At 37.8% G+C, this 24,115-nt stretch overlaps 1 protein-coding gene across 2 annotated transcripts; it reads left to right on the top strand.

Moving 5' to 3' along the window:
* Window positions 1-208: 208 nt before the first annotated feature.
* cfap91 (cilia and flagella associated protein 91) lies at window positions 209-23,717 on the top strand. 2 transcript variants are annotated; one of them, XM_069179013.1, is made up of 18 exons: window positions 209-439; window positions 1,252-1,328; window positions 1,515-1,672; window positions 2,621-2,704; window positions 4,656-4,712; window positions 7,010-7,191; window positions 7,390-7,567; window positions 9,214-9,374; window positions 9,565-9,747; window positions 10,156-10,280; window positions 10,605-10,718; window positions 11,346-11,417; window positions 12,528-12,674; window positions 13,873-14,094; window positions 15,823-15,971; window positions 16,961-17,052; window positions 20,130-20,304; window positions 23,441-23,717. In XM_069179013.1, coding segments are annotated over exons 1-18 (2,262 nt in total). In that variant the 5' UTR covers window positions 209-354; the 3' UTR covers window positions 23,442-23,717. The 2 variants fall into 2 exon arrangements, with proteins under 2 accessions (XP_069035114.1, XP_069035115.1); XM_069179014.1 differs by having other exon boundaries at window positions 210-439; window positions 9,217-9,374.
* The last annotated feature ends 398 nt before the right edge of the window (window positions 23,718-24,115 follow it).

Below are 24,115 nucleotides of genomic sequence, written 5' to 3'. Positions count from 1 at the left end.
CACTTTTTTATGTTGATACTAAAATCATTCTGCTTACATTTAATTATCTGTATGGTTCAGCTAAACAGTTACTACACGACACATTTTGAGTTTACCAACTCTCCACCTGCCCAATTTGTCACACCATCGCACTCTACAGTGCAATACGGTAAACACGCAATTTCCGTTATTCCCGATGAAAGTGTTGCTATGGTGATCATGCTGTTTACAACCTCTATAGTTACAGCTCTGCCAACAAAGATGGTCACTCATTGAAACTCACCGACTCTATTTTCATTCTGTAATGCTAAGCTGAATATGTTTATTTTTCAGATATTGTCAATTATTCTTAATGAATTTTAAGAAAATACAAGAATGAGCCTATCGGTGACCCAGACGGTTCAGAGGCAAGACGGGTTGAGGGGATACAGACAGCACCGGGTACATGACTATTTGTACGGTGAGTGGTTTTTAATTCGGAAATTGTTGAGAGTTCAGTCCCCGAAGGCAGTGCGGTTACCTTTGTATTTTAATGCTTACATGAAACAACTTCTGTGCAAAATAAAAGTGTCGGCCAAAGTAAATGAAATCAATATGCTTTCCTACAAAAATCAAAGGATTTAAAATCAAGTTAAACAAGGCTTCACTCGAACACCGTTTCAGACTCTTTTCTAAAACGAACAGAAATTAGTGTTACGAGTAGCGTGTGCAATTTACGAGAGCTGCGCATGAACTAGTCGTGTCACGACTGTGGACGTCTGAAGATGAAAAAAAACGTTAACCAACTCTGTGGAAGACGCTTTGTAGATTAAAAAAAAACTGTGCCTTTTAGGAAGTGAAAGCAGGTGTAGGAGATAAGAGGAGTATCATTGCTAGATAGAATGATAAGGTACCAGGAATGAGGCTCTATGTGGGTGATGCAGAATAATGGGAAATGATTAAACTAATTTATTAAGGGCGTACAATTGTTAGAATAAAGAAAATGACATTTTTAATAAACGTCATGTATTCTTTAAGTTAAAAATATTAATATTAAATATTAATATTTAATTTATTAAGTGCATACAATTAGATTGTTAGAATAAAGAGAAATACATTTTTAATAAAAGTAATGTATTCTTTAAGTTAAAATAGTAATATTAAATATTAATATTTAACTTCAATTTAAAAAATAAATATTTTAAAGTGATTGGATAAGTTAATTCATTTGTTCATATCAGTCGTGAAATGTAACATATAGAAACACTTTTTTCCCCTTCGAAAACAAAACAGATCCTGTCTATACTGTTTCAAGTGAGAACGACCATGCCAAGGCTAACTTCAAGGCACATGCATCCCTCGATCGGGTGGTAAGTATAGTATAAAAGTATTACAAAGCACAGAGCCGGATTTAACTTTCATTTAACCTCAGTGTCTCCTCTAGGAATAAATGTACTGTACACAGCTCCCAAATGAGCCAAGTATTTATCATTGTGTTATGCCTGTCACATGCCAATGTAACAAGGTGTTTAATATGTGCTTTCTCTGACACACAGAAAAGAGTTCCAGAGTACACGTCAATGTTCAGCAACCTGCCTCATTACCCCCGACACACTTTACATCTGGAGGCTGCGGATCCTGTCCCACCTTTTATAGATCGGAGCTGGAGAGGCAGAGCAGAGCAGCGCAGGGAGGTCCTGCAGCAGCTAACAGGGTAAACAGTCACTAGATGTTGTTCAAAAGTTTCTAAACCACTGATTATTTAACAAAGAGAGAAAGGATTTTGCTTTGGTTGAATATCAGTATAGTCTTGAGAGAAGTCATCTGTTGGTTTTGCACCACCCTTTGGGATTCTTTGCTCAGAGATCTTCCTTCTTTTTAAAATTACTGCCAACAGATTTTGTATTTGATGTACAGTATGTGTGAGGTCCAAGTCATTGTCTTGAAATATTTATTTCTTTACATCGTACAAGATGACACAGAGTAGTTCTTTTTTTATTTTATTATGGGGTAGCACAGTGGTAAGCATTGCTGCATTGCAATGCTAGAGTCTTGGGTTCAATTCCTAGTGTGATATATGTGTAGAATTTGCATATTGTCCCCAGGTGCTCTCCTTGCCTCCCACAGTCCCAAGACATGCTGGTGGGTTAAGGTTAATTGGCTTCTGTAAAAATTGGTCCACAGTTATCTCAGGGCAGTAGTTAGGAATATGATGTCAAAAAAGTCTATTACTGTATTCTGGCAGTGTAACAGCATTTCAAGAAAGTACCTACAGCTTTTTTTAGAAGTATTGAATTAAACCATAACCAAGGATACATACCATAGTTCTTTCTTAAATAATAACAGACCTCAGTGTATATCTTCCTTATATTCAAATAAATGAATAAGAGTTTATGCTACAAAAGGTAAATAAAAACTGAATGTCCTCTCACAGATTCCATCTCAAACCAACACAAACAGATCACCATAATCTTATCAAGATTATTTTCTTTCATCTATTTATTGATTGAAAACTTACTAAAGTTTCATATTTGCATAGCATATCCTGTAAGAGCTCAAAATCAGCCCTAGAGCAATAGGACTTAAAAAAAACACAAATGGCAATTGTCAGAAATTATTTCCCAGCCTTGTGCATGTCAAGGTCTTTCTGTTTTTCTTTCAGGTATCATACATCTGTTAAAATCCAAGATAATAGACAGGATAATTGTGATGTTTCAGGAGTAAATCGCTGGAAGTATTTTAAGCGGTAAGCTTTCAAAATAGCATTAAACTGTGCTGTGCAGTTTTCTTATCTTCTCTTCTTATGTCTTGTCCTCTTTCTATGTTAGAAAGTGCTGGGGGTATTTCCCCCTCTCCAGGTTCTAAAAGCCATGGCTAAAAGCATTTGTACAAATGTATGTGTCAAAAACATGTTATAATTACTGTGTAACGATTATATAGTAATGTGAATATTAAATATTTCATGTGAAAACAACTGAACGGAACTGAACAACCGACGATCACATTAAGTCCCACATTATCTAACCTGCCAGGTATAAAGTCTTTACAATGAATGTGATAAACATGTAGCATAGGTGGCACTACATTATCTAAAGGGTTGTGGGAGTATGGAACAAGCTATCCAGCCATGTTGAAGACAACATCCCAGATTCTTTCAAAACACTGCTGGATGAGATCCTTGGACCAATTAACTACCAAAGGGGCTAGATGGGCAGAATGGCCTTATCTCATTTATAACCTTTCTGATATGTAACATATTTGTATTCTTATTTGTTTTAACGTGCCTGATTGACTGGATAGAACACAACCGCAAGGGTCCAGAGAGTGGCAGAGACTCCCGGCTTCATGGATTGGAGGCAGGCTGGGCAGGAACTGCAGCATAGTGGTCCAGTTGGAGAGCCCAGGATCTGACCCTTAAATGGGGCCTCAAGAGCAGACCAGTGAACTCAGTCTCCCAGGAAACATTTCCCTGAATGAAGCCCTTGGGTGCGGTTGGCACTGGTTACCCAGGCGCCCTTTGGACCAAACCAGGGGAGCCATCTGTAAGAGAGCGGTCCTGGACAGCGCATGCTGCCCCAGAGTGAAATCAGCAATCAATGAATAGAGAGAACAAGTGGAGAAGGGTCCAGAATCTCAGGGCAAAGGTTTCCGTGCACGGTGAAGACTGAAAAGGATGAGCTGGGACGAAGATGAAAGGAGCAGCATTGAAGGGTGAAGACTTGACCTGAAATTAATGGTGAGGACTGGAACGGAAGTGCAGTGCGGGGTGAAGACTGAAGGAGCAGCGCTGGGACGAAGACCGAAGAAGAAGCATTGCAGAGTGAAGACTTGATCTGGAGTTAATGGTGAGGACTGGAACTGAAGTGCAGTGCTGGGTGAAGACTGAAGGAGCAGCACTGGGACGAAGACCAAAGGAGAAGCATTGCAGAGTGAAGACTTGACCTGGAGTTAATGGTGAGAACTGGAACTGAAGTGCAGTGCTGGGTGAAGACTGAAGGAGCAACACTGGGACGAAGACCAAAGGAGAAGCATTGCAGAGTGAAGACTTGACCTGGAGTTAATGGTGAGGACTGGAACTGAAGTGTGTTGCAGCTGAAGACTGGTGAGTACTGCAGTCTGCTTCAGCAGCCAGGGTTGAGGGCAGTCGACAAGAAGCCATCAAGGAAGGTGAGGGCCAGCAGGTCCAGGATTCCAAGACAGATGCCTGGAACCAGCCTCTGAAGATTCATACCACAAAACCAGTGAAATTTGTGCGGGAGGACAGTACTGCCATGGAGAGAGTGGGGGAAGAATAATAGCAACAGTGGTGCCTTGGCATTATATAGAAAAGAGAGAAATTGATTAATTAAATTCCCAATTGATAACTGGAAACCGGAAAAAGGGCATCAGAAACGAGCAGCAAGCCCTGGAAAGCCTGGAAAACCGTCAGCCTTCATGAGAATTCTTCAGTTTCCAAGGGCAAATGCCAGTCAAATGACACTGCAGTACAGTGGTTATAACATTAATATGATCAAATGTTTTTTATTACTTTATGTTTTTTTAATTAATCTTTATTATATCAGATCTAACCATTAAGTTCCTGAATTTTTTTAGGATAATACTTTTCATTGCCTTGGTGATTATGTAGGGTTGTTTACTTTCTAGGTATCATGCAATAAAAAATAATACTTTTTCTTGCATCTTTTTCTACCTTGCAGTCCACTGATTCCTTTTTCCCAGCACTTGCCACCAGATGTTGTTTTTGCAGTACCGAAGTAAGTCACGTCACAGATTTCTGCTTCTTTCTGCTTTGGTCCTTGAAACATAAAAATGTAATGCCTTGAAACTTCATATTTGTCCCTCAGAGAATATGACACAATGGCTTTGCAGTCAGAGCTGATCACATCTTACTGTAGATCCTAGGTTACACTCTGGTCTGGAGTTTGCATGTTCTCCCTTGGTCTGTGTGAGCTTTTTCTACCAGTCCAAAAGCATGATATCTGAAGATAACTTGGCATCTCTAAGTTGTCCCCCAATTTTTTATGCACCTGGCAATTGGACTGGCATCATCATGTTGGTCCAGAGTCCAGAGTACCAGGTGGGTAAGGCTGCAGCACAGTATCAGCTTGGCCATTTAAAGAAAAAACAGCTACTGAAAACTGATGGATGAATTGAAGGAGGGGTGGTTGGGTGGGTGGATGGTTGTTGGATAGATGGGTAGTTGGGTGGATGCACGAGTGGGTTGGTGGTGGATAGGGAGATGGATAACATAAGACTTCCGGAAGATTTTGTTTCACTCAGCAGAACTCAGTGGACAGTGAACATAACCTTTCACTTGTTAAACAGTTAAACTGCTGTTTCATAAACCTAAATACAAATGGGGTAAAAGGAACTTCAGCACTATTGACAAATCTGTTTAAATCTTTTTTTGTGAAATACTGCAATTTTCTAAGTGCACTATCCTTGATGGCTGTAATTAAAAAACTAAAGAGTTAAATAGTAGGCTATTCATAGCAGGAGTGTGTAATAATACACATTGTTATGATGCTGTAGCCACAGTAAATGTAGGACCTTATGCAGAACCTGGTCAAAAGCCAAACACTGTGGTTTAGCAAAAGCCAGTTGTACTTAGCCAAATCTTGTATCCTTAGTCGAAGTTGTGGCAGATCGAGAAGCCGAAGGACCAGGAAATCAATACTAAGATAGCGTATTATAGCAAGGGAAAAAGAGCTCCACTGGTAAACCAATACTGAGCACCATGATGATAGGAATGAAGCCTTAAATAGTCTGGTGCCAAGGTGACCAATTGGATAATTAACTAATACGTCTGCATTTATAAGAATTGGCGGAGGCTTGTGTCTGTTTATGTGTTACCAAGGTACTGTACTAATGAGTCGGCGTTTACAACAGGCTTATGTTGGATTATGTGTGGCCATGACACACATTCTGCTTTATTTAAACAATCATTTATTTTAATTCAATTTCTTTACATGTAGTATTGTGAATATTGTTGTGATATGTAGATAAAGCAAAGGCTAAAATATTTAAATGAATGTATAGTCAAGTGCTGCAAGATGCATAACCTTATTCTTTTTTTCCCAGAATTATTAAAAGGCTATTTAAATATCCATCAAAGCACTTTATTTCAAATTGTATTTCAATGGATAATATGCTTCACATTTTCATTTGATTTAGTGGCACTTATACATTTCTTATTGGTGCTGGTAATGAATAAAAGACTTCACTCAGTATCATAAACAATACTTTGATATGTACAGCCCTTCTTTGATTCAAGTCCAATGTAGAAAAGCTAATGCCTACTTTTGTGTATTCCAGAAGTGGTTATTCCAGTGCAGTGCTTGCTGGTGTAAACAACAAAAAACAAACGTATTCTTAATTTGCAGCATATTCAAAACCCAGCTTCCTTGATTTTAACCAAAATCCAAATGCATGAGTAATATTACCAGTTTTAACTTCCTTGGAATGGCTTCCCATGTATTTCAGAATAAATTTAATCAATTAAAGTTTATTTATCAAATGCACAAAATAAACTTTGATTGGTCAATTGAATTTATTCTGAAATACGTGGGAAGCCATTCCAAGGAAGTTAAAACTGGTAATAAATTCAGGGTACTACTGTTCACCCTTCAAAGGCTGGAACAGTTAGGTTAATGACAACATCAGTGATCTTTTAACCCCATACATATTAAAGCAGCCTATGAAATTCTTCATATTCTAACCTTCTGTCACTTCCCAAAATGTGGCTCCGAACACTGGCAACACTGTGCTTTCTACACTGTTTACCCAGGACAGTGTAATAATACATATTAAATCTGACAAGTCAGTCAGCACGTTCAAATCCTATCTTGAAATTCACTTTAATGCTCTGTCTTTTACTTCTGTTATATTATGATATAATATATTTGATAATCATATTGTATAGAACCTTGAGATGGGCACCATGAAAGCAGCTATACTGTAGAAAATAAGGATTATTATTGATTCTTCCTGTACACATATGGTTTATGCGTAGGTTTCACTGTATGACATGAACCGCCTTCTTCTTCTGTAGAGCAGATCCATATGCAACATCTGACAGTGCACCAGGCAGACCTTCCACCCCTTTTGCACGTACAGTAGCTGTCCAAACAGACTACAGGGACAGTGAGGCCCAGACTGACCCCTACTCCCCTGAATATGTAATACGTCCAGGATCTGCTCCAAGACTTCTGACACTTGCCACGCTAACATGGGGTAAGAATGAACGAGACTGAATGAAGACAGGTTTGAAACAGAAGTAGGAGGACATTCAGCCCATCTAACCCTTTTGGTTGCTAGTATTTAATTGATCTGTGGCTTCTGTTTATTGAAGAATGTTCTGTTCTGTGGGCGTCTGAAGAAACAGTGGAACTTGTGAAAAACTGTGTTGGTGTTGGCATTCTCTCTCCACAGGCCGGGGCCTTCCCGCTGGCTTGGCGGAGGTGGAGATGATAGAACGGGCTCAAGCAAAGCGAGCCTGGGAAGCCACTCTGCCCCCATTAAATGATCTTTCCCAGCTGGACAAAAGAAGGAAGATGATGGACGAAAGGGAAAGAAAAGAGTGGGCATTCCGAGAAGAAGAAATAGAAAAGTAAGAATAAAAAAACAGTCTGAATATTACACTTTATATTGCCGAATACCAATTTTATAAGCAAACGTGATTTGTATAAAATTAAAAAAAAAATTTTGTATGAATAAAAAAAGTTTTGTATGAATTCCATTAATACTTTCAGCTGGTATCATTATCTTCAGTTCTTTACATTTAAAGCTATTAGAAAAATTACTTACATTAATATACAGTGGCTGTTCATGAGGTGAGGAAGCATCTGCCAGGAGTAATTTGTAAAGATATTCTTTACCCTAAGGGCTGTGAGAGTATGGAACAAGATACTCACCTTTGGCTTTCTTCAAGAAATAGCTGAATGAGATCGTCGGATCAATTATCTACAGTACTAACTACTGAATGGACTAGATGGGTCAAATGGCCTTCTCTCTGGCTTCTGTCTGCAGTCTTTCTGATGTTCTTATGTATCAGATCTTTAAATATCCTTTTAAATTGTTTTAAATGTTTAAATATTGCTTTCCAGGACTCCTTAGTGGCACATCCAATGGAGTGTAGGTTGAGATTTATGTTTCAAAAGTTAGAGCCTAGATTAAGTCACCACTAGCCATCTGCCTCCTTGATTTTCTAAGCGTCAGAGCACGATTTGCTCAGTGCTGCTGAAAGTTGGGGTGTGATTAGTTGGCAGTGCAATGATTCCCAGCAAAACAGCACACAGCTAGATATCTATTATCCCTGAGTCCTCATAGTTTTGTAATTAGTATTCCAAATCTCCATTATTGTGAATGAAGCCATTTCTCCATTTCATGCTACTGTATGCTGCAAATAAACCCCTGTCCACATTACTAGTTAACTATGTAAAATGGGGGAAAAAATTCCAGTTGCCCACACCAATTGCTAAAAGTTCTTTGTCATTATTTGGTTCTGGCAGTTGAAACTTGTTGTAATTTCCTGTAAAGCAAGTTCCACTCTTTCTGACAAGTTGCTAATGGTGGTATAACAAGTACATAATTAAATATCTTAAATTACACAGCAAACACAGTAATGCAGGAAGCCAACTTTACCACAGTCTCGGGGCTGGACCATAGGTTCACAGGTGCAGTCTGATCTGCACCTGATCTGCACAGGATCACCAGATTCAGAGATGTGTTGCCTGATGTGTTTACATATGTGGTCTTATCTCTGGGGTGCAAAAATGGAGAATGAACCGCTATAGTACATATGTACAACATGCTGTATATGGTATTTGTTGATTTAACAACACTTTATGAAACAGTTCATTGCTGATAATATGTGAAAGTTGCAGATATTTCTAAGTTATTTCAGTCTACTTTTTCCACTGAAAGAAATCTAATTCTACACAAATACACTTTTTGTCTCATTGGTATCACCATAAGGAAATGTAGCTAGCATTTCCAGTCTAAACAATCCTAGGTCTAGATTTAAAAAGCAAGTATGTGCCCCTCATCACCTTGAAAAACATCACATTAAATTATGCAACCGAACGTATATATAATTACAGTCAGTGTTCTTAAAAACACTGTCTGGAATGGCAAGTCTCAGAGTGCCATTGACAGTGACAAGTGTAGCTCTCACTTCCTAAACCTCCCTGCCATCATAAAGTTAAAGCTGTCAATGTAGTTTTTTGAGGGGTGTGTGCTTGTATGTGTCCTGAGCAGGCTGCAGGAGGCCCGACTGGGGGTCCTGATGAAGCTCCTCAAGCAGCGAGAAGAGGTGCAACAGGAGGCAGATGTCAAGCGCCTTGATGACCGCTTTGCACAGCACCAGCACAAGAAGGAAGCAAAACTGAAGAAGATACGCAACAATTACATCCAAGGTAAGCAGCAGGGCAAGCTGGCGAAATGATTTTGCAGGAAGGTTTGTTTTAATTGTGACTTTTAAACTATTTCAAAGTGAGGTCACAGTTTTAAACTGAGAAAATGTCTTTTCCTATTTATATTCATTAGAATGGAAGTTTATCCCTAGTGGAAAATTATACCTTTACAGTTTAAATTTCCCGCTCCTAGCCATCAGAAAAATCACTGGGCAAAGGAAGAACGTTGAAGGAAAGCTACAAGGGAGAAACATCATTCAGGAGTTTGCTGACTATGGGTCACAAACCTACGCTCCTCTTTCTCGGATGGGCCTGTTTCCTGATCGAAATTCGGAACGATATGTAGTGAAAAACCAATTCCTCAATACTTATGAAGGTACATTTAAATTTCGATTGTATCTGTCTGACGATGAGCCTCATGGATATATTATTGTGGGCAAATTTTTCATATGGAAAAAGAATGAGATTATATGCTTTTAGCTTTTCTTTTATTCTTGCGCTCTGTCGCCAATTTGTGGTCAAATTGCTTCCCTTTCTTTGGGTTTGGAATGCATATTCAAGAGAAATACCAGAATTACTAATGTGGCTGTCCTATCATATGTACTAATTTACAAATTCAAAAAAGTCTGTTTCAGTTTATATTAATTTTAATCAGAAACTCACATCTTCAAGACATTCATTTTTACTACTTGTGTAGACTTGTTCCCTAACAGGCTCATCAGCAGGCTTGATTCTTTAGCATAGTGTTACTTTCTTTCAAGCCCTGTCTCATTTGATCTCAAAGGCTTGCTGGAGCTGGAGGCATCACTACCAGATTATGTCACACAACCACGCTTGAAGGCTCCAAAACCCAAAAGCAGAAAAGGCCGCACTGCTCACCAGGAGAAAGAGTTGACAGAAATACACAAGGTAAGCTACAGAGGAATTAGTGTCTCCTCTCTTAAAACAACAAGTAACAAAACACACCACAGATACCACCCCATTACTTGGTATTAATATTTACCAAATTATATCTAATTATGAATAAATAATAGGTAATGTGCATGTAACAAAATGTTAATGTTATTAAAGGAGGCATATTAACTTTTACAAGCTTGAAACCTCAACAATATGTGGTTATGAGTCCATCTGGGTATCTGCTGTGCCACTCATTTAGCACTGAGATAGCAAGATCATGAGCTTTACATTTTTTTCCTAAGCTCATGTCTGTACTTCTTGTACCTCTTCATTTAGACACTGATAGAGGAAAAGTCCAAAAGTAAGGAGAAGAAACCCTTGCGATTCCTCTATAAAATAGAGAAGCCAGCCCCTCGACCTCCAACTCCAGTTGTTGAAAGCCCGCCTGAGGTACAGTACAGTACTTTTCAATCCTCTGACAGAGAGCAGAGAGTTAGTGCACCGAAGAGCTTAACAGCAAACTAAATGATGTCTTCTAGATGGTTGGAATTTACCTGGAAAAGCTATTGCTTGTGTCTAATGATGTGTGTTGGGAAGTTAGGCTGAAGTCTGCCTTTTTTGTAGATGTAATCTACTGTATATGAAAACATAAATAGGGTTACAAAAGAGCGAAGGCCTTTTGTCTGATCTAACTCCTTTGGTTGCTCGCACCTACATGAACAGTATATTAACTGAGAATTTCATCCTTCTTGAAAGAAGCCAGGGTATCAACTACAACAACATTGTTGGTTAGCTTTTTCCAGAATTCAAGAAACCTTTGTATAAAAAAAACTTTTTATTTTTTTAATGTTCTACCGTATAGTTTCCACTTATGTCCTCTGGGTTGACTCTGGCTGTTTATTCTGAGGATTAAGGACAGGGTTGGCTTGATCAACCTTAGATACTAACTACAAAATCAGCTAGGTGGGACAAATGGCCTGCACTTGTTTGTTACCTGAAAATTGAAGGCCTGTGGACCAGTTCTGAAGTGGCAGTAAAGATATGATGTCATTGTTTCATCTTTTATAATTTCATTAGGGTGAGGAGGAGAAAGAATTGGCCATAATTTTCCTTCAGAAGCTTTTACGAGGAAGAGCTATTCAAAATATGGTGAGTGGCTTTTGAACAGTTTTCATTCCACACAGAGTTTTTAATGTTTCCCATAATTTTTTTGCTTCATTGTTGTTTTTATATAACTGCATTTATTTTAGCAATTTGCTAATTTCATCTGCAAATATTGTCAACATGATGTCTACATTTCTAAAATTCTTATGTACTTTTAGAGGTTATTCATGAACCATCTTGTTTTGACTAGAAAAAGTGCCTGTTTAAAAGTCTGATGATAGTAAATGGCTTTGTAAATTGTAGCTTGAGAATATCACCTTTGACTATAGTGTCCTTAATTAATTTCAAGGATAAACATTTTTCAAAAGCATGTTACTTTCATAACCTATTACCCATTTTGTTGCCTAGTGTATCTTTTAAGTGCAGGTATGACTATGACCTCTATATCCTGGTGGTGTTCTTATGAGTGAGGTAAAAAAGACATCTATTTTAATGGGAAAAAATAGACATACTGTACTATCTATTTTTATTAATAACACCCATAGTATTTGTAGTTATTTTTACTACTTTTTTACAAATTGTTAGCACAATTTATTGTTTTATCATGTAAAGGTGAAGTACAAATGTGTATTTCTTGTTTGTTTCATAGACTTTATTGTGCTGGTGTCATTTTCTGCAGATTTGACCTTAGTAATCCTTATGAAAACAAAAACACAAGTAAAAATGCACAACACTCTACCTAATTTAGAAGAATTGGATGATTAGGAATGTTTCTGATTGCCTTGTAATTTAATCCCCAACAAATCATGCTTTTACCACGAGGATTTCAGTATACCCTTTGTAATGCTGAGCTTTACTGAAATACAACAGTTAGGGCCGGAGAATACTGACAGTGACTTACTTACTGTACGTAAGCAACTTAAGATTCTGAACCCAAAAGCCAAAGCTAAACCTTATCTAAGCAATATAAATACGTAAAAGGACTTCATACTAAGGTCCAGTTTGGGTCCCAAATTCAACAGAGTGATTACTTCTAAATCATCTAAAATGTTTTATTAAAAATGGTGGGTGTAACTTTAAACTCATACATAGATTTAAAAGCGAGACTGAACATCTTCAGTAATATTTTCTGCTGTTGTGTTGTTACTTGTTTAGATGTATGAGGGCAAAGAGAATCGCCTGGACCTTATTCGGGAGCTCCGTACAACACACGCACTGCAGAAAGAAGAACAGCTTCTAAAGAAAGCAGATAAACAGGTCACACTGGCTTTGCAGCGTCAAAGAGAATTGCACAATCATAAGGTAAGAGATCACAAAAAGATTGCTACTTATATCAAGATGTCAAAGGTACAAAGGCGTGGTTCAGGATTTTGTCTTTAACTCTTCATTTACTGATGCTTTAAAATTAAAACTTGGAGAAAATTTGGAGAAAAATGAAGTCACACCATAAAAATGACCCAATGTTTGATAAAGAGGTTCTGCCATGATCCTTGCTGGTTTGAGTCTTGGTCACAGTCTAGCCAGCAGCCATGTCACCCTGCAACTTATAATTGGCAGCCCACTGAAGCAAAGCAGGTGTGAGCCTGGTCAGTACCTGGATGGGAGACCTCCTGGGAAAAACTAAGGTTGCTGCTGGAAGAGGTGTTAGTGAGGCCAGCAGGATGTGCTCACCCTGTGGTCCATGTGGGTCCTAATGCCCCAGTATATAGTGACAGGGACACTATATTGTAAACCGGCACCATCCTTGGGAGGAGATGTAAAACCGAGGTCCTGACTCTCTGTGGTCATTAAAAATCCCAGGGCGTTTCTCGAAAAGAGTAGGGGTGCAACCCCGGCATCCTGGGCAAATTTCCGATGCCTCCTGCCTCCTAATAATCCCCCTCTATGAATTGGCTACATTACTTTGTTCTCCCCCCCCCCCCATTCCGATGGCAGACGGAGAGACGCGCCGGTTGGTGTATTCTCGACAAACGGACCCTGCTGATGCGGGATTAATGCTAGGATGAGAGAGAGTCTTGGTCAAAGTCTAATCTAGAGCTTGCTATCAGCAGGCAGAGAAGAGAAAATCAGCCTGTGCTGGGCAGAAATGAGATGAGATTAGGCCATGAGATGGGGCCATAAAATTACTTTTCCTCTGGCAAGATACAAGTCTAGCCAAAAGCCAATCATGCCTAGCCAGCAGGTCGTTGGGAGTTGGGAAGAATCCAGATTACCCCCCCAAACCAATCCAAACACTATGCGAATATGCAAACTCCACAAAGATGGACTCATAACGTCAGAAACCTGCTCAGGACCCTGAAGCTTTGAGTCAGCAGTGCTAACCACCATGCCACTGTGCCACCCACAGATTTGTATAAAAATATGTATTGCACATTTCGGCACTACATTATTATTTATTGTTTTGTATTCTTTGTAGGAAAAAAAAGGCACGTAATCTTTGCACAGTATTAACATTTTCATGAATATGTCACTATCTTCTCTTAATTTATTCTTGTACTAGATTTTAACAATGGAAAGCTACAAATCAGGTGTTGCAGGTGGCATCCTGGCAGATATGTTCAACTACTTGTCCAAGGAGTTGGTTCGTCTCCAGGAGGAAAGACGCATTCATGCCTTCACCATCCTGGCAGAGAGAGATAGGAGAATCCGAGAAGCAGAGGAGAGCGGTCGGCGTCAGGTGGAGGAGAGAAGGCGGCGGGAAGAAGATGAAATGTTCAAACAGGTCTCTTGCGGGCCCTTTCTCTTGAAGGGTATTACATAGCAGCAAAAGCACCAGGGAACACAACATTCAATCAGTGTATAATGTCTTCTACGCTGAAGTAATATTATTGTAACTAATTTTTTTTTTAGAAAAGTCTTGAGGTGCCAGTAGAATCTGGTTTCCAGTAAGGTGTTTCTTAGGAAACACGAAAACAAAATGCTTCCGTATCGGACAACAACATTTATATTATCACAACACACCGTCACACTTAACAACATAAAAAAGCACGTGATCTAGTTCTTCTGCCATAAGCACTATGAACCAATTAAAATGATTTAGGCACAGCGTTAAAATGTTTTTAATTTTCTCAGTTTCAGAAGTGCTGCCTTTAGGGCGGTCACATTTGTTTTAGATATTGTTATGTGATTCAACCAAGCATGGACTCTATAGCATTCATGCCCAAGCTCTCAGATTGCAGAGGAAGACAAAGCCACTCATTTCTGCTTTAAGGCAGTTTTCTTTATGGTCCACTGCTAAAACCCATGCTATGTGTTACTCATGAAGGACGCCTTAAATCAAACACACTATTCTTTTGTATTATTCTTTTGTATTTTTAGTTGTCATCTTCAGCATGTGAGTATGTCTATTCATTATTTTCAGTGACTGTGGCTTTGAATTCTGCATGTCACATTATTTATTGCCTGTCATGATAATTTGCAGAACTTATGTTCTGCATCTACATACTGTAACATATGTCTCTGCATAAGCTACCAGAAAGGAAAGCCATAAATATGGTACACCAAAAATTGTGATGTGTCATTGTGCAGAAAATTAAGATAATGTGACTAACAAAATACAGTTTTTAAAGAAAATATTTAGTACAAAATTTCACTTATAAAAGGTCCAAATACTTTCATTGTCATTGTTTTGGGTTTTTTTACTTGCATGTAAGGTGTAAAGGCCAGATGTACCATCACTACTCTTGTTTTCTTCCAGAACATAATGAGTGGTATTTTTAAAATGTGTGATTAAAAATCTTTCAGATGCCTTATTTATTTGATGACTGATGAACTAGTCCTTTTTACCCCTGCACTTAATATAACATTCTTTATGAATCAAGTTAAGGTTGGACAATAGCTGGTCAATTTAAGAATAGGACTGATGTTCAGTACAATTTAGTCGACAACTTATTTCTCCCTGCCAATAGATAAGGATATTTCAGAAGAATTCAGCTTTTGAAGGTATTTGTTTATTAATGTAAATCTAGCAAGGCTAGATTTAGAAAAAAGTATTCTAGTATTAGAAAAAAGATTCAAATGAATATTTGTTTTTCGTTTCATTTTCTTGGGTCAAATGAATATCACCAAGATAATGCTTGAGGGTTTCTATTTTCCAGTGTCTTTAAAGTTGAATAAAGTGATGTACAGTATAAGGAATTTCTGGTACTGATTAGCTGAAGTTTTAATGACCTTAGTTTTTTAATTTTCACTGACAAAGTGAAGCACTGGAACACAAATCTAGAATTGACCCAGTACCTTCCCTTCCCTACCTTACTTTCCCTATTTAATAATACAGAATGTTTAGCACTTACCACTCTTTTTATAATGACTTGAGAAACCAGATGCAATACTGAATAGTCCTAACTATATTATGTAAAAGGTTGTTATAATTTAACAAATAGGTGTTAAATTAGGTGGAGATGATGTTGGTATAGTTTTCGTGAATGGTCTGTTTTTTATTTTATCCAAGGTTGTCCAAGTACACCAGGAAACTGTAGATTCATACCTTGAAGATATTATTTTGAACACATTTGAAAAAACAGCAGATGAGCAGGCTAGAGAAGAGATCCATAAGCTGGCTGAAGAGGTGAACAACATTGCTTATGCAATGGAGGAAACGTAGGTATTCTGTGATAACTTGATTCTTCTGGAATGTGCAGAGATGTTGATAATTTGATTGAAGGTCCAGGTCAGAGCACATTTAAACAGGAACCCCTGGAATGCTGAGAGATGTAGTGCTTATACAGTATATATGTATTTTTTTGCTGTTTGTATGTATAGTTTTCTAGGTGCAGTTTTGAATTTTGAGCCTATTAAACATTAGGCAGACAAGCCTGTTCCATTTTCCATGCTTTTTGGCTACACTAAAAATGTTTTTTGTTATCCTATGATGTTTGCCCTCTTAAGATAAAATCTACAAAAACAGGACTCTAGAAACCAGGAAACAGGAAGTTGGAAGACAAAATGCCTTTTCAAAACTTGTTCTAATAAATGAAACTGCATTGAAATATTTTGTAAATTTTTTAAAAATCCAGTATAACTGAGTTTCATCTTTGGTTTAATTTATTTTCTTTGAGTACATCTTATTTCTTAAGTAAGGAACCTCCTTTTCTCTAAAAGTATATTGTTTTCTACATTCCATCCATTCCTAAACAAAAATGTTGCACCTTATGCAACAGTAGGCATAGTCAACACAGGGGAACAAAGTACTTGTGCATAGATTAATATTCTGCTGACATAAAAATATCAAAAGAGAGAAAGCATACTAAAAGAGCTAAACCCATGCTGACAAAGTAATCGAAACATCATGTGGATATAATCCCACATCTTGCATAATGCTTAGGATGGACTTTCAATAACATCTTCTCATAATGCTTAGGATGAACTTTCAATAACATCTTCTGTCAGCCAAAAAAGTAAATAATTAAAGTTAATGTTGCTTTCGAAGCTGTTGGTGCAAGATAAATTTAAAGGCCAATTCTATTTATATACAAAATGACGGACCTACAGTATGTTTCTATATATATATAGAAATCCATGTAATCATTTGTATTTTTTTAAGATGTTCCCATAGTGAAAGAAGTAAAGTGGTTTTATTCTGTCTACAGTCGGACTCGCCTACAGTCTGAAGAAATAGTGGCAGAACTGGTGTACAGCTTCCTTATTCCTGAGGTTCACAAAACCATTGTAAAAGAAAATGGTGAGTATTGCAGATTATAAAAATACATTTTAATATTCAAAAATAACAAATAGGCCCTTACAGAAAATTACAGTTTTGTAAATTATTAAAGTAATGGGGAAAAAATGGATGTATAGTGAAGAATAGAATCATGTAGAAATTAAGTATCCCTGGCTGAGATCTAAACAATCAGAATGTGTCACAACTATAAGATCAAACACTTCAGTAGTGATATTAAGTATTTCAGTGTTTGTTCTCTGCGCAATGGATGGTGATCCAGTAGAGGTCTTGTTGGTAATCTAGCTGCAAGTACAGGTGTGTTAACATTGGTTTTAACATCCACTAATGCCACAAACAGGGATTACAAAAATGGAGAATATCAGAAAAAGACTGAGTGGATTAATCAATAGTAAATTAAATATTCATCACCGCAAAATTATCAGGATTTTGCCAAGAATACACCCGAGTGCTTGGTTATGCTAATTACAAACAAGACATCCCAGAAACCTACGTCCTGACCAACCAGAAAAAAAAACGTACTGCTATCCTGTATTACAACTACACAGGCTAACAAGAGAAATAAATCTCCCTTCTAAATCAAACAGAATATGAGCTAGAATTAAAACCTCTCGCTCTATAGAGAGGCAAGGCAGAGGGGGTGGAGCAGTGGCTCTGTGGCTAAGGATCTGCACCTGTGGCTGGAAGGTTGCTGGTTCAAATCCCACAGCTGGAAGAGGAATCCTACTCTGCTGGGCTCCTGAGCAAGGCCCTTAACCCCAACTGCTCCAGGGGTGCTGTACATTGGCAGACCCTGTGCTCTGACCCCAAGCTCTCTCCCTGTCTATGTGTCTCATGGAGAGTAAGCTGGGATATGTGAAAAGATCATTCCTAATGCAAGAAATTGTAAAGGGTTAATAAAGTGATCTTCTTCTTATTATTATTATTATTATAGATCAGCATGCTACGAAGTAAATATGAAACCTGTCTCCATATTCCATAAATACATTCACTAACCAGGGGAAGCTATATTAAACCTAGAAATTCTTTATACAGGAAATCAGTGTTTTCTAAAAACAACAGAATGGCAAGCTTTCTTAACAAGGTTAAAAAACTTAAAACAAATCTGGTCTTTATGGATGAACTGGACAAGGAGCTCCCTTCACTTTCTTTTCTGTACTGTAATTTTTGTGTCTTTTTTTTATGCTTTGTTCCTGGACTGAAAATACAAGATTGTTAGAAAATAAAGCAGACACCGACACCAGTTAAATAAAACCCTTTTTGTAATGAAAGGTTTTGAGTTAGGATTTGAATACACTCAGGATAGGTGACTCTCTGATATTCTTGGAAATAGAATTCCTGAGCTTTGGGGAATAGCAAAAGAAGATTCTCTCACCAATAGAATATAAATGAGCTTGGGGGACATATACAGTAGAACACCAGAGTCGGATGAACAAAGGTTGCAAGATGAGAAATAGGTTGATAAAAAATACAGAGAAATACTGAGGTGCCAAGCCATGTAGAGCCCTGTGAGTGAGCATGAGGATTTTGAAGTTGACTCGAACCTGATAGGAAGCCAGTGTAAAGGACTCCTAGACAGGTGTAATGTGATCGCTTGAATGGAATCTGATCGATATTCTGGCTGTCAAATTCTGAACATATTCTAGTTTGTTCAATGTGAATTTAAATTTACCAGAGAGTAGGGTGTTGCAGTAATCAATTCTGGAAAAAACAAATATATTGATCAGCTTTTCTGAGACAGTTAAAAACAACAAGGAATGTAGTTTGGTGATATCTCTGAGATGGAACAATGCTGTTTTTCCCATATTTTCCACATAATGTGCAAAAGTCCAGCCACAATCAAGTATCACAACGAAGTTCTTCAGTTTTGATTGATATTAAAACATAGTGTCATCCACAAATGAACTTACTGCGTTCGTTTTACGTAACCGACGAGAAGTGCCACATGGAATAACTTGTCGCAATTGAAATGAAGGACATTATGAGTCATCTGGGTTTCTATATAAGAGATGTAATTTCAGAGTGCAGAAACAGCTGCTTCAATGTCAGGTTTAATATGGACGTAAATGTGAGTATCATCAGCATAAAAATGATAATTCAGACCAACAATTCAAATATCATCATTATAACTTGTATACCCAGTACAACCTGATTTATTTTTGTCATAATTATAATTATTGAGTTAAATATAAGATATTTTGTTACTCAATAAATAAGAGACTTTAATTGTTTTGAAACATCATACCCGCCGTGAAACTGAATAATTTTCCATGGGAAAAAAAAGATGAGGAAGAAAATCAGTCAGTCTTTTTCTGTCAGTTGATTTCTGTGATTGTATCAATCATTTTTAAACAGAATCTGTAGTGTGATCCATTTGGTCATGACAGAATGTTTTCCTGATTCACATGACCCACACAGACAACAGGGTGAGTGCTCCATACTGACCCCTCTAATACCTGTTCCAGCAGAAAACTTAGTTTTTCCAGGTCTCCCATCGAGGTACTGACCAGGCTCACACCTGCTTAGCTTCAGTGGCCCGTTAGTGGTGAGTTACAGGGTGATTTGGCTGCTGGTTATTGTCACCTCGGGATCGTTTCTTCAGTTCCATAACCACAGTGTGGCTGCCTGCATTTCCCCTGGGTTTCATCCACCTCCAAAAATGGGTTATGCCATACAGCTCCTGGTCTGTGGGATTAGAAGAAGGATCATTACACAGATTAAATAATAAGCAGTGACAAACCTGACAGGAAAAATATCCCTTTTGACAAAAACCTCTTTTTTGTTCTTTCTTAGTGCTTTAAAGGGACAACATTAATTCCCATAACAATTCCCTTTGTATTGCCAGTAACAATGTTAGGACTTTCAAGTCAAGACACACAGACAGGGACTGCAGGCATAAATAGGACCTAAGGCATGAAATGTAGAAACCTAGTATAGTGTGCTGTTTTTTTAAAGGCTTCTGGGATTTGTAACCATGAAAACCTTGCCCCTAAGCCCAAAGTACAAATCTCACTCTAACCACTTCAATGAGAAACTCTCTCAGCTGCTCACAAACCCCTGTTTGTTGCCTCTTCACACAGTAAAGCAGAGTCAGCATAAACACCTCCTTGCTGCCCACCATGTGATCCACTCCAATACTGAGAGCAGTCTGAGGAGCGTGCGCAGACCAGAGTCACCCTCCACCAGGGCAGCTGTTGGAGTTCTGGAAGAGATGATCACACAGGCAGAAAGAAAGGCTGACAATGAAGTTTCATGGTGAGGTTTTTTTTTCAGTGTGGAAAATTTGTCAGCATCACCTGGTTAGAAGACATCATTTTTAGTATTGGGTATAAACCAGTATAATACAAAAAAGTAGACTGCAAAGGAAAAGTAAAGGTTTATTCCAAGCTGAAAAGAGTAGAAAAGAAACACAATGTTTTGGCTGTGGAGCCTTCTTTGGGTGTTTCTTTTCTTCTCTTTTCAGCATGGAATAAACCTTTACTTGTTCCTAATACAAAAGGGGAAGAGAGTAAATGACTGGGTGCATCTTAGAAGTGGTAAGAATTACTTTTTATTATGTTTTATGTTCAAGCTGAATAAAATTGTATTTTTAACTTATTTTTTAATTTTGCAACAACAGATCTAATTTAACATACTGTAGTTAACGACACACTGTTATACTGTAGATGTTGGTGGCCCACTCCGAACCAACCATTTCCTCAATATAGAGACTGGGAACAGATGCCATCCTTCAGATAAGACCCTAAACCAGGATCCTGAACATTTGGTGATTAAGGATCCTTGACATTATTTGTAAGACGAGAGGTGTTAGCCCTGGAGACATAGCTAAATGCGACTCAGTCTCACTTCTCCTCTTGTTGTGCTGGGAGCTGCATATCAGAGTAACTGGTGGATGAAGAGTGACCTCTCCTATATGTAGAGCACATGTTATTTAAATGTAAGGAATCATATAATTATTAACAACAAATAATTCAAGAAAAACTAAATTGATGGTATAATCCTTTTATATTTTATATTCCTAAAGTTATACAATTATACAAGTTATACAGTTATACAAAGTTATACATACCATCTGAGCTTGCGCTGCCTTTTTGACCAAGACACAGATGTGTGCTGGCGGGCATTGGAGACCCACGTGGTATTACCATGCCCTGCCAGTCCTTGATTGGTTGGTCAAGGTGAGATATAAGTCACTTACTCTTGACACTTAAGAATGCAGTCCAGATGTCCATTCGGCACTCCCTAGACAGATAGGCGCCAATGGATGACCATTGATCATGATAGTCAGGCTTAGCTAAGTGCATCCCCGTCTGGGAGCTGTTCCTTATCAAAAGAAAGCATCTTAAATCAGCCTGCATGAATACTTTCTCTGTGGCTGCACCACAGAGATGGAGGGTGAGATGGGGCCTCATTTAGGAAAGCATACCAACGCTTAATTCTGTCTTATTAACAAGCATTGGCGCTATATAGCCAATAAAGTGATTTTGATCTAAAATCCACATTGTTCTTTATTTCCATTGTATATTAACAGTAATTTGTGCTAAATGGGTGGCATGGTGGCTAGCACTAGTGCCTCACAGCCTCAGGTTCTGATGTTTGCATATCACACTGAATGGCTTTCTCCCGGCTATGGACTGCAGAGAAGTAATAATGGGCCGAATGACCTTCTGATATTCTGATGAAATGCAAAATATTGGTCATTGTTTTCATAGAAACTTCAATCAATTGTATAACTTTAGGAATATAAAATATAAAAGGATTATTTTACATAGGAATATAAAACAAGAGTCCTGTTGTTTTTTTTAGTATATAGTATTGAGAATAAATGCAGATTCATTTTAGATAAATAATTCCTATTAGACAAGGGTGTTTCAAATTAAACCTAGAAAAAATGTATTTGTGTCCCTGCATTTTTTAAACACATTTGCAATTGAGAACCTTTTTAAATTACATAAAAGATTGCCCTTTGGGCTGGTTGGGGTAAATATATTTTAAGTTCTGAAATTAGCATTTATTAAATATTGATTTAATAGAAATCCTGTAGTTTAAATGTCAATTTCCATTAATATATTTAATTTAGTCTCAGAAACCCCAGATGGTGTGCTACATTTTTAATTAGTTCTGTTTGGCAGAACAAAATAATAATTCATTTTAATTTAATTGGTTCTGCCCTTTTGAAATGCCCACAAAGCCTCAGGGACAATTTAGTATTTCTTGAATTATTTGATGAGCAGAACACTTCAGTAACATAAGCTTAATAACATAAGCTGTAGGTATAAAACTGATACCTCAATGCCCAAAAGTGAGCAAATAACCATAGACCAGTTACATTTGTAAAAATGCTCACAAAAAGTTGATATTACCCTTTTGATTGAGGGATCAAAACATTGCTCAAGTGTTTGATTAAGTTTTACTGAATATGTACAGTTATTCATGTCTATACAGATCTCCGTTAGAGAGAGAGAAAAATGACATGCTTGTGCTGTCACGCACCGGCTGGGATGGACTCACGTCCTGCCGTTACGGGGTGTAACATGAACATTGGCACAAGTTTACAGCCTTCCTTGGACCCCGTACACACGAGATTGGGGTGCCTCTCAATTTATCTAACAATCTTTTGATCAGGCAATCAATGTAGTTCTCATTCATTCTGCTCATTGAGCAGGCTATTTTATACAGCTTTCTCCGCTGATCAGTGTTCCGACATTTAGTGTCAGAAAGTTCTCTATTCTGATGCTTTTTTCTGCAGAGAGGGTAATATGCTGTGAACCCTCAGTGTGTAGGATAGTAAGGACATATCCACACTGTAGTATTTTCTCCTATTCCTTGATTTTAATAATGCAGTAATATCCTTCTGCTGGATCGCTAATGTATCACAGCATTACATGGACATGTTTGCATTGGCTTCACAGCAGATTGTTCCTGACTATTGATATTTCAGAATGGTCAAAATATGATAATAATAACAGCAGTTTCTGAAGTGATATGCTGCCACCAAAGTTTGTTTACTAAAGATGTGTTTCATTATTTGGACTGGGTCACAGGTACAGTACAATACTAGGAAATGCAGGAAAGCTCTGATATCTCTGAAATAATTCATTCTATATACCATATCCCACTGTTCTTTTTAAATAATGAAGGCTTCCAAAGTAGCCGTCTGGGTTTAAGTGTCTGGGTTTAATGGATTAGTAACATGCATTTGTGTTGTTGTAATGGTGATCTTGTTTTGGGGGGTGGATTCTGGAATCTGTACTTAACGTGGCAGTAACTTTATTTTGGTGATTGTTTTACTGAAATAATTTAACTGTCAGCAAAAGCCGCGGCTGCTACAGTCATAGTGTCAAACAAGTGTTCTATAATCATTAAACTAATGTTTGTCTTTCTTTTTCAGATTATCCCCATCGTAATGTAAAGGAAGACCACGTTTAGATGTTTCTTTTTGCAGCAAAGACAGTATTTCTGTAACAGTCTAGAAAATTTTAAAGACCATAAACATTAAATATACATTTATGAAGATGATGTTTATCAGGAAACAACAAATCTTTAATTTACATTTAATAAAATTGTAGTTGGTCTTAAAATACAATAACAAACAGTATAAGCAAAAAATTATATTTCTTGTGGAAACTCTTAACTTGCTGAATAAAGTCAAATCATATTCGCAAGAACCTTGAAGTGCATGTATGAATTTTGAATGCCAGGCTATTTACAGGAACTATAATTTTTTTAATTGTTGGGTATAACAAAAAATGCACTTAAGTATTGGGAGAATACACTTCCTACTATCTTATTTCTTTGGTCCAAAGCTCCCCATCTGAAGTTTTAAGGGCCCTAATTTATACAGGAGTGGACCGCTGAATCAAGTGGCTGTATGTGGAGAGCTTGGGATCGGGTGTTAATGAGAGCCTGATCCAGAAATCCCCTACATGCCAGAGATAAGGGGTCTGAGCACAGTCTGTTCTACTCGACACCCAAGAGAAGCTTAAGAAAAGGGGAGATACCAGAGGGATTCTGTGGGAATGGATCTAAGGGGTAATCCTTGAATCAGCAGTAGGTGCTTTTAGGC

Source organism: Lepisosteus oculatus, chromosome 15 (assembly GCF_040954835.1).
Source record: "Lepisosteus oculatus isolate fLepOcu1 chromosome 15, fLepOcu1.hap2, whole genome shotgun sequence".
Lineage (NCBI taxonomy): Eukaryota > Metazoa > Chordata > Actinopteri > Semionotiformes > Lepisosteidae > Lepisosteus > Lepisosteus oculatus.
The sequence above is the reverse complement of the archived record's forward strand: the minus strand, read 5'-3'. Positions and strand labels throughout refer to the sequence as shown.

Bases quoted from the DNA above. Each gene is read 5' to 3' on its own strand.
- cfap91 (XM_069179013.1), top strand. From the start codon at position 355: ATGAGCCTATCGGTGACCCAGACGGTTCAGAGGCAAGACGGGTTGAGG. The intron at 1,673-2,620 runs GTAAACAGTCAC...TTTTTCTTTCAG, and splicing joins GTCCTGCAGCAGCTAACAGG to GTATCATACATCTGTTAAAA. The intron at 11,418-12,527 runs GTGAGTGGCTTT...TTACTTGTTTAG, and splicing joins GAAGAGCTATTCAAAATATG to ATGTATGAGGGCAAAGAGAA.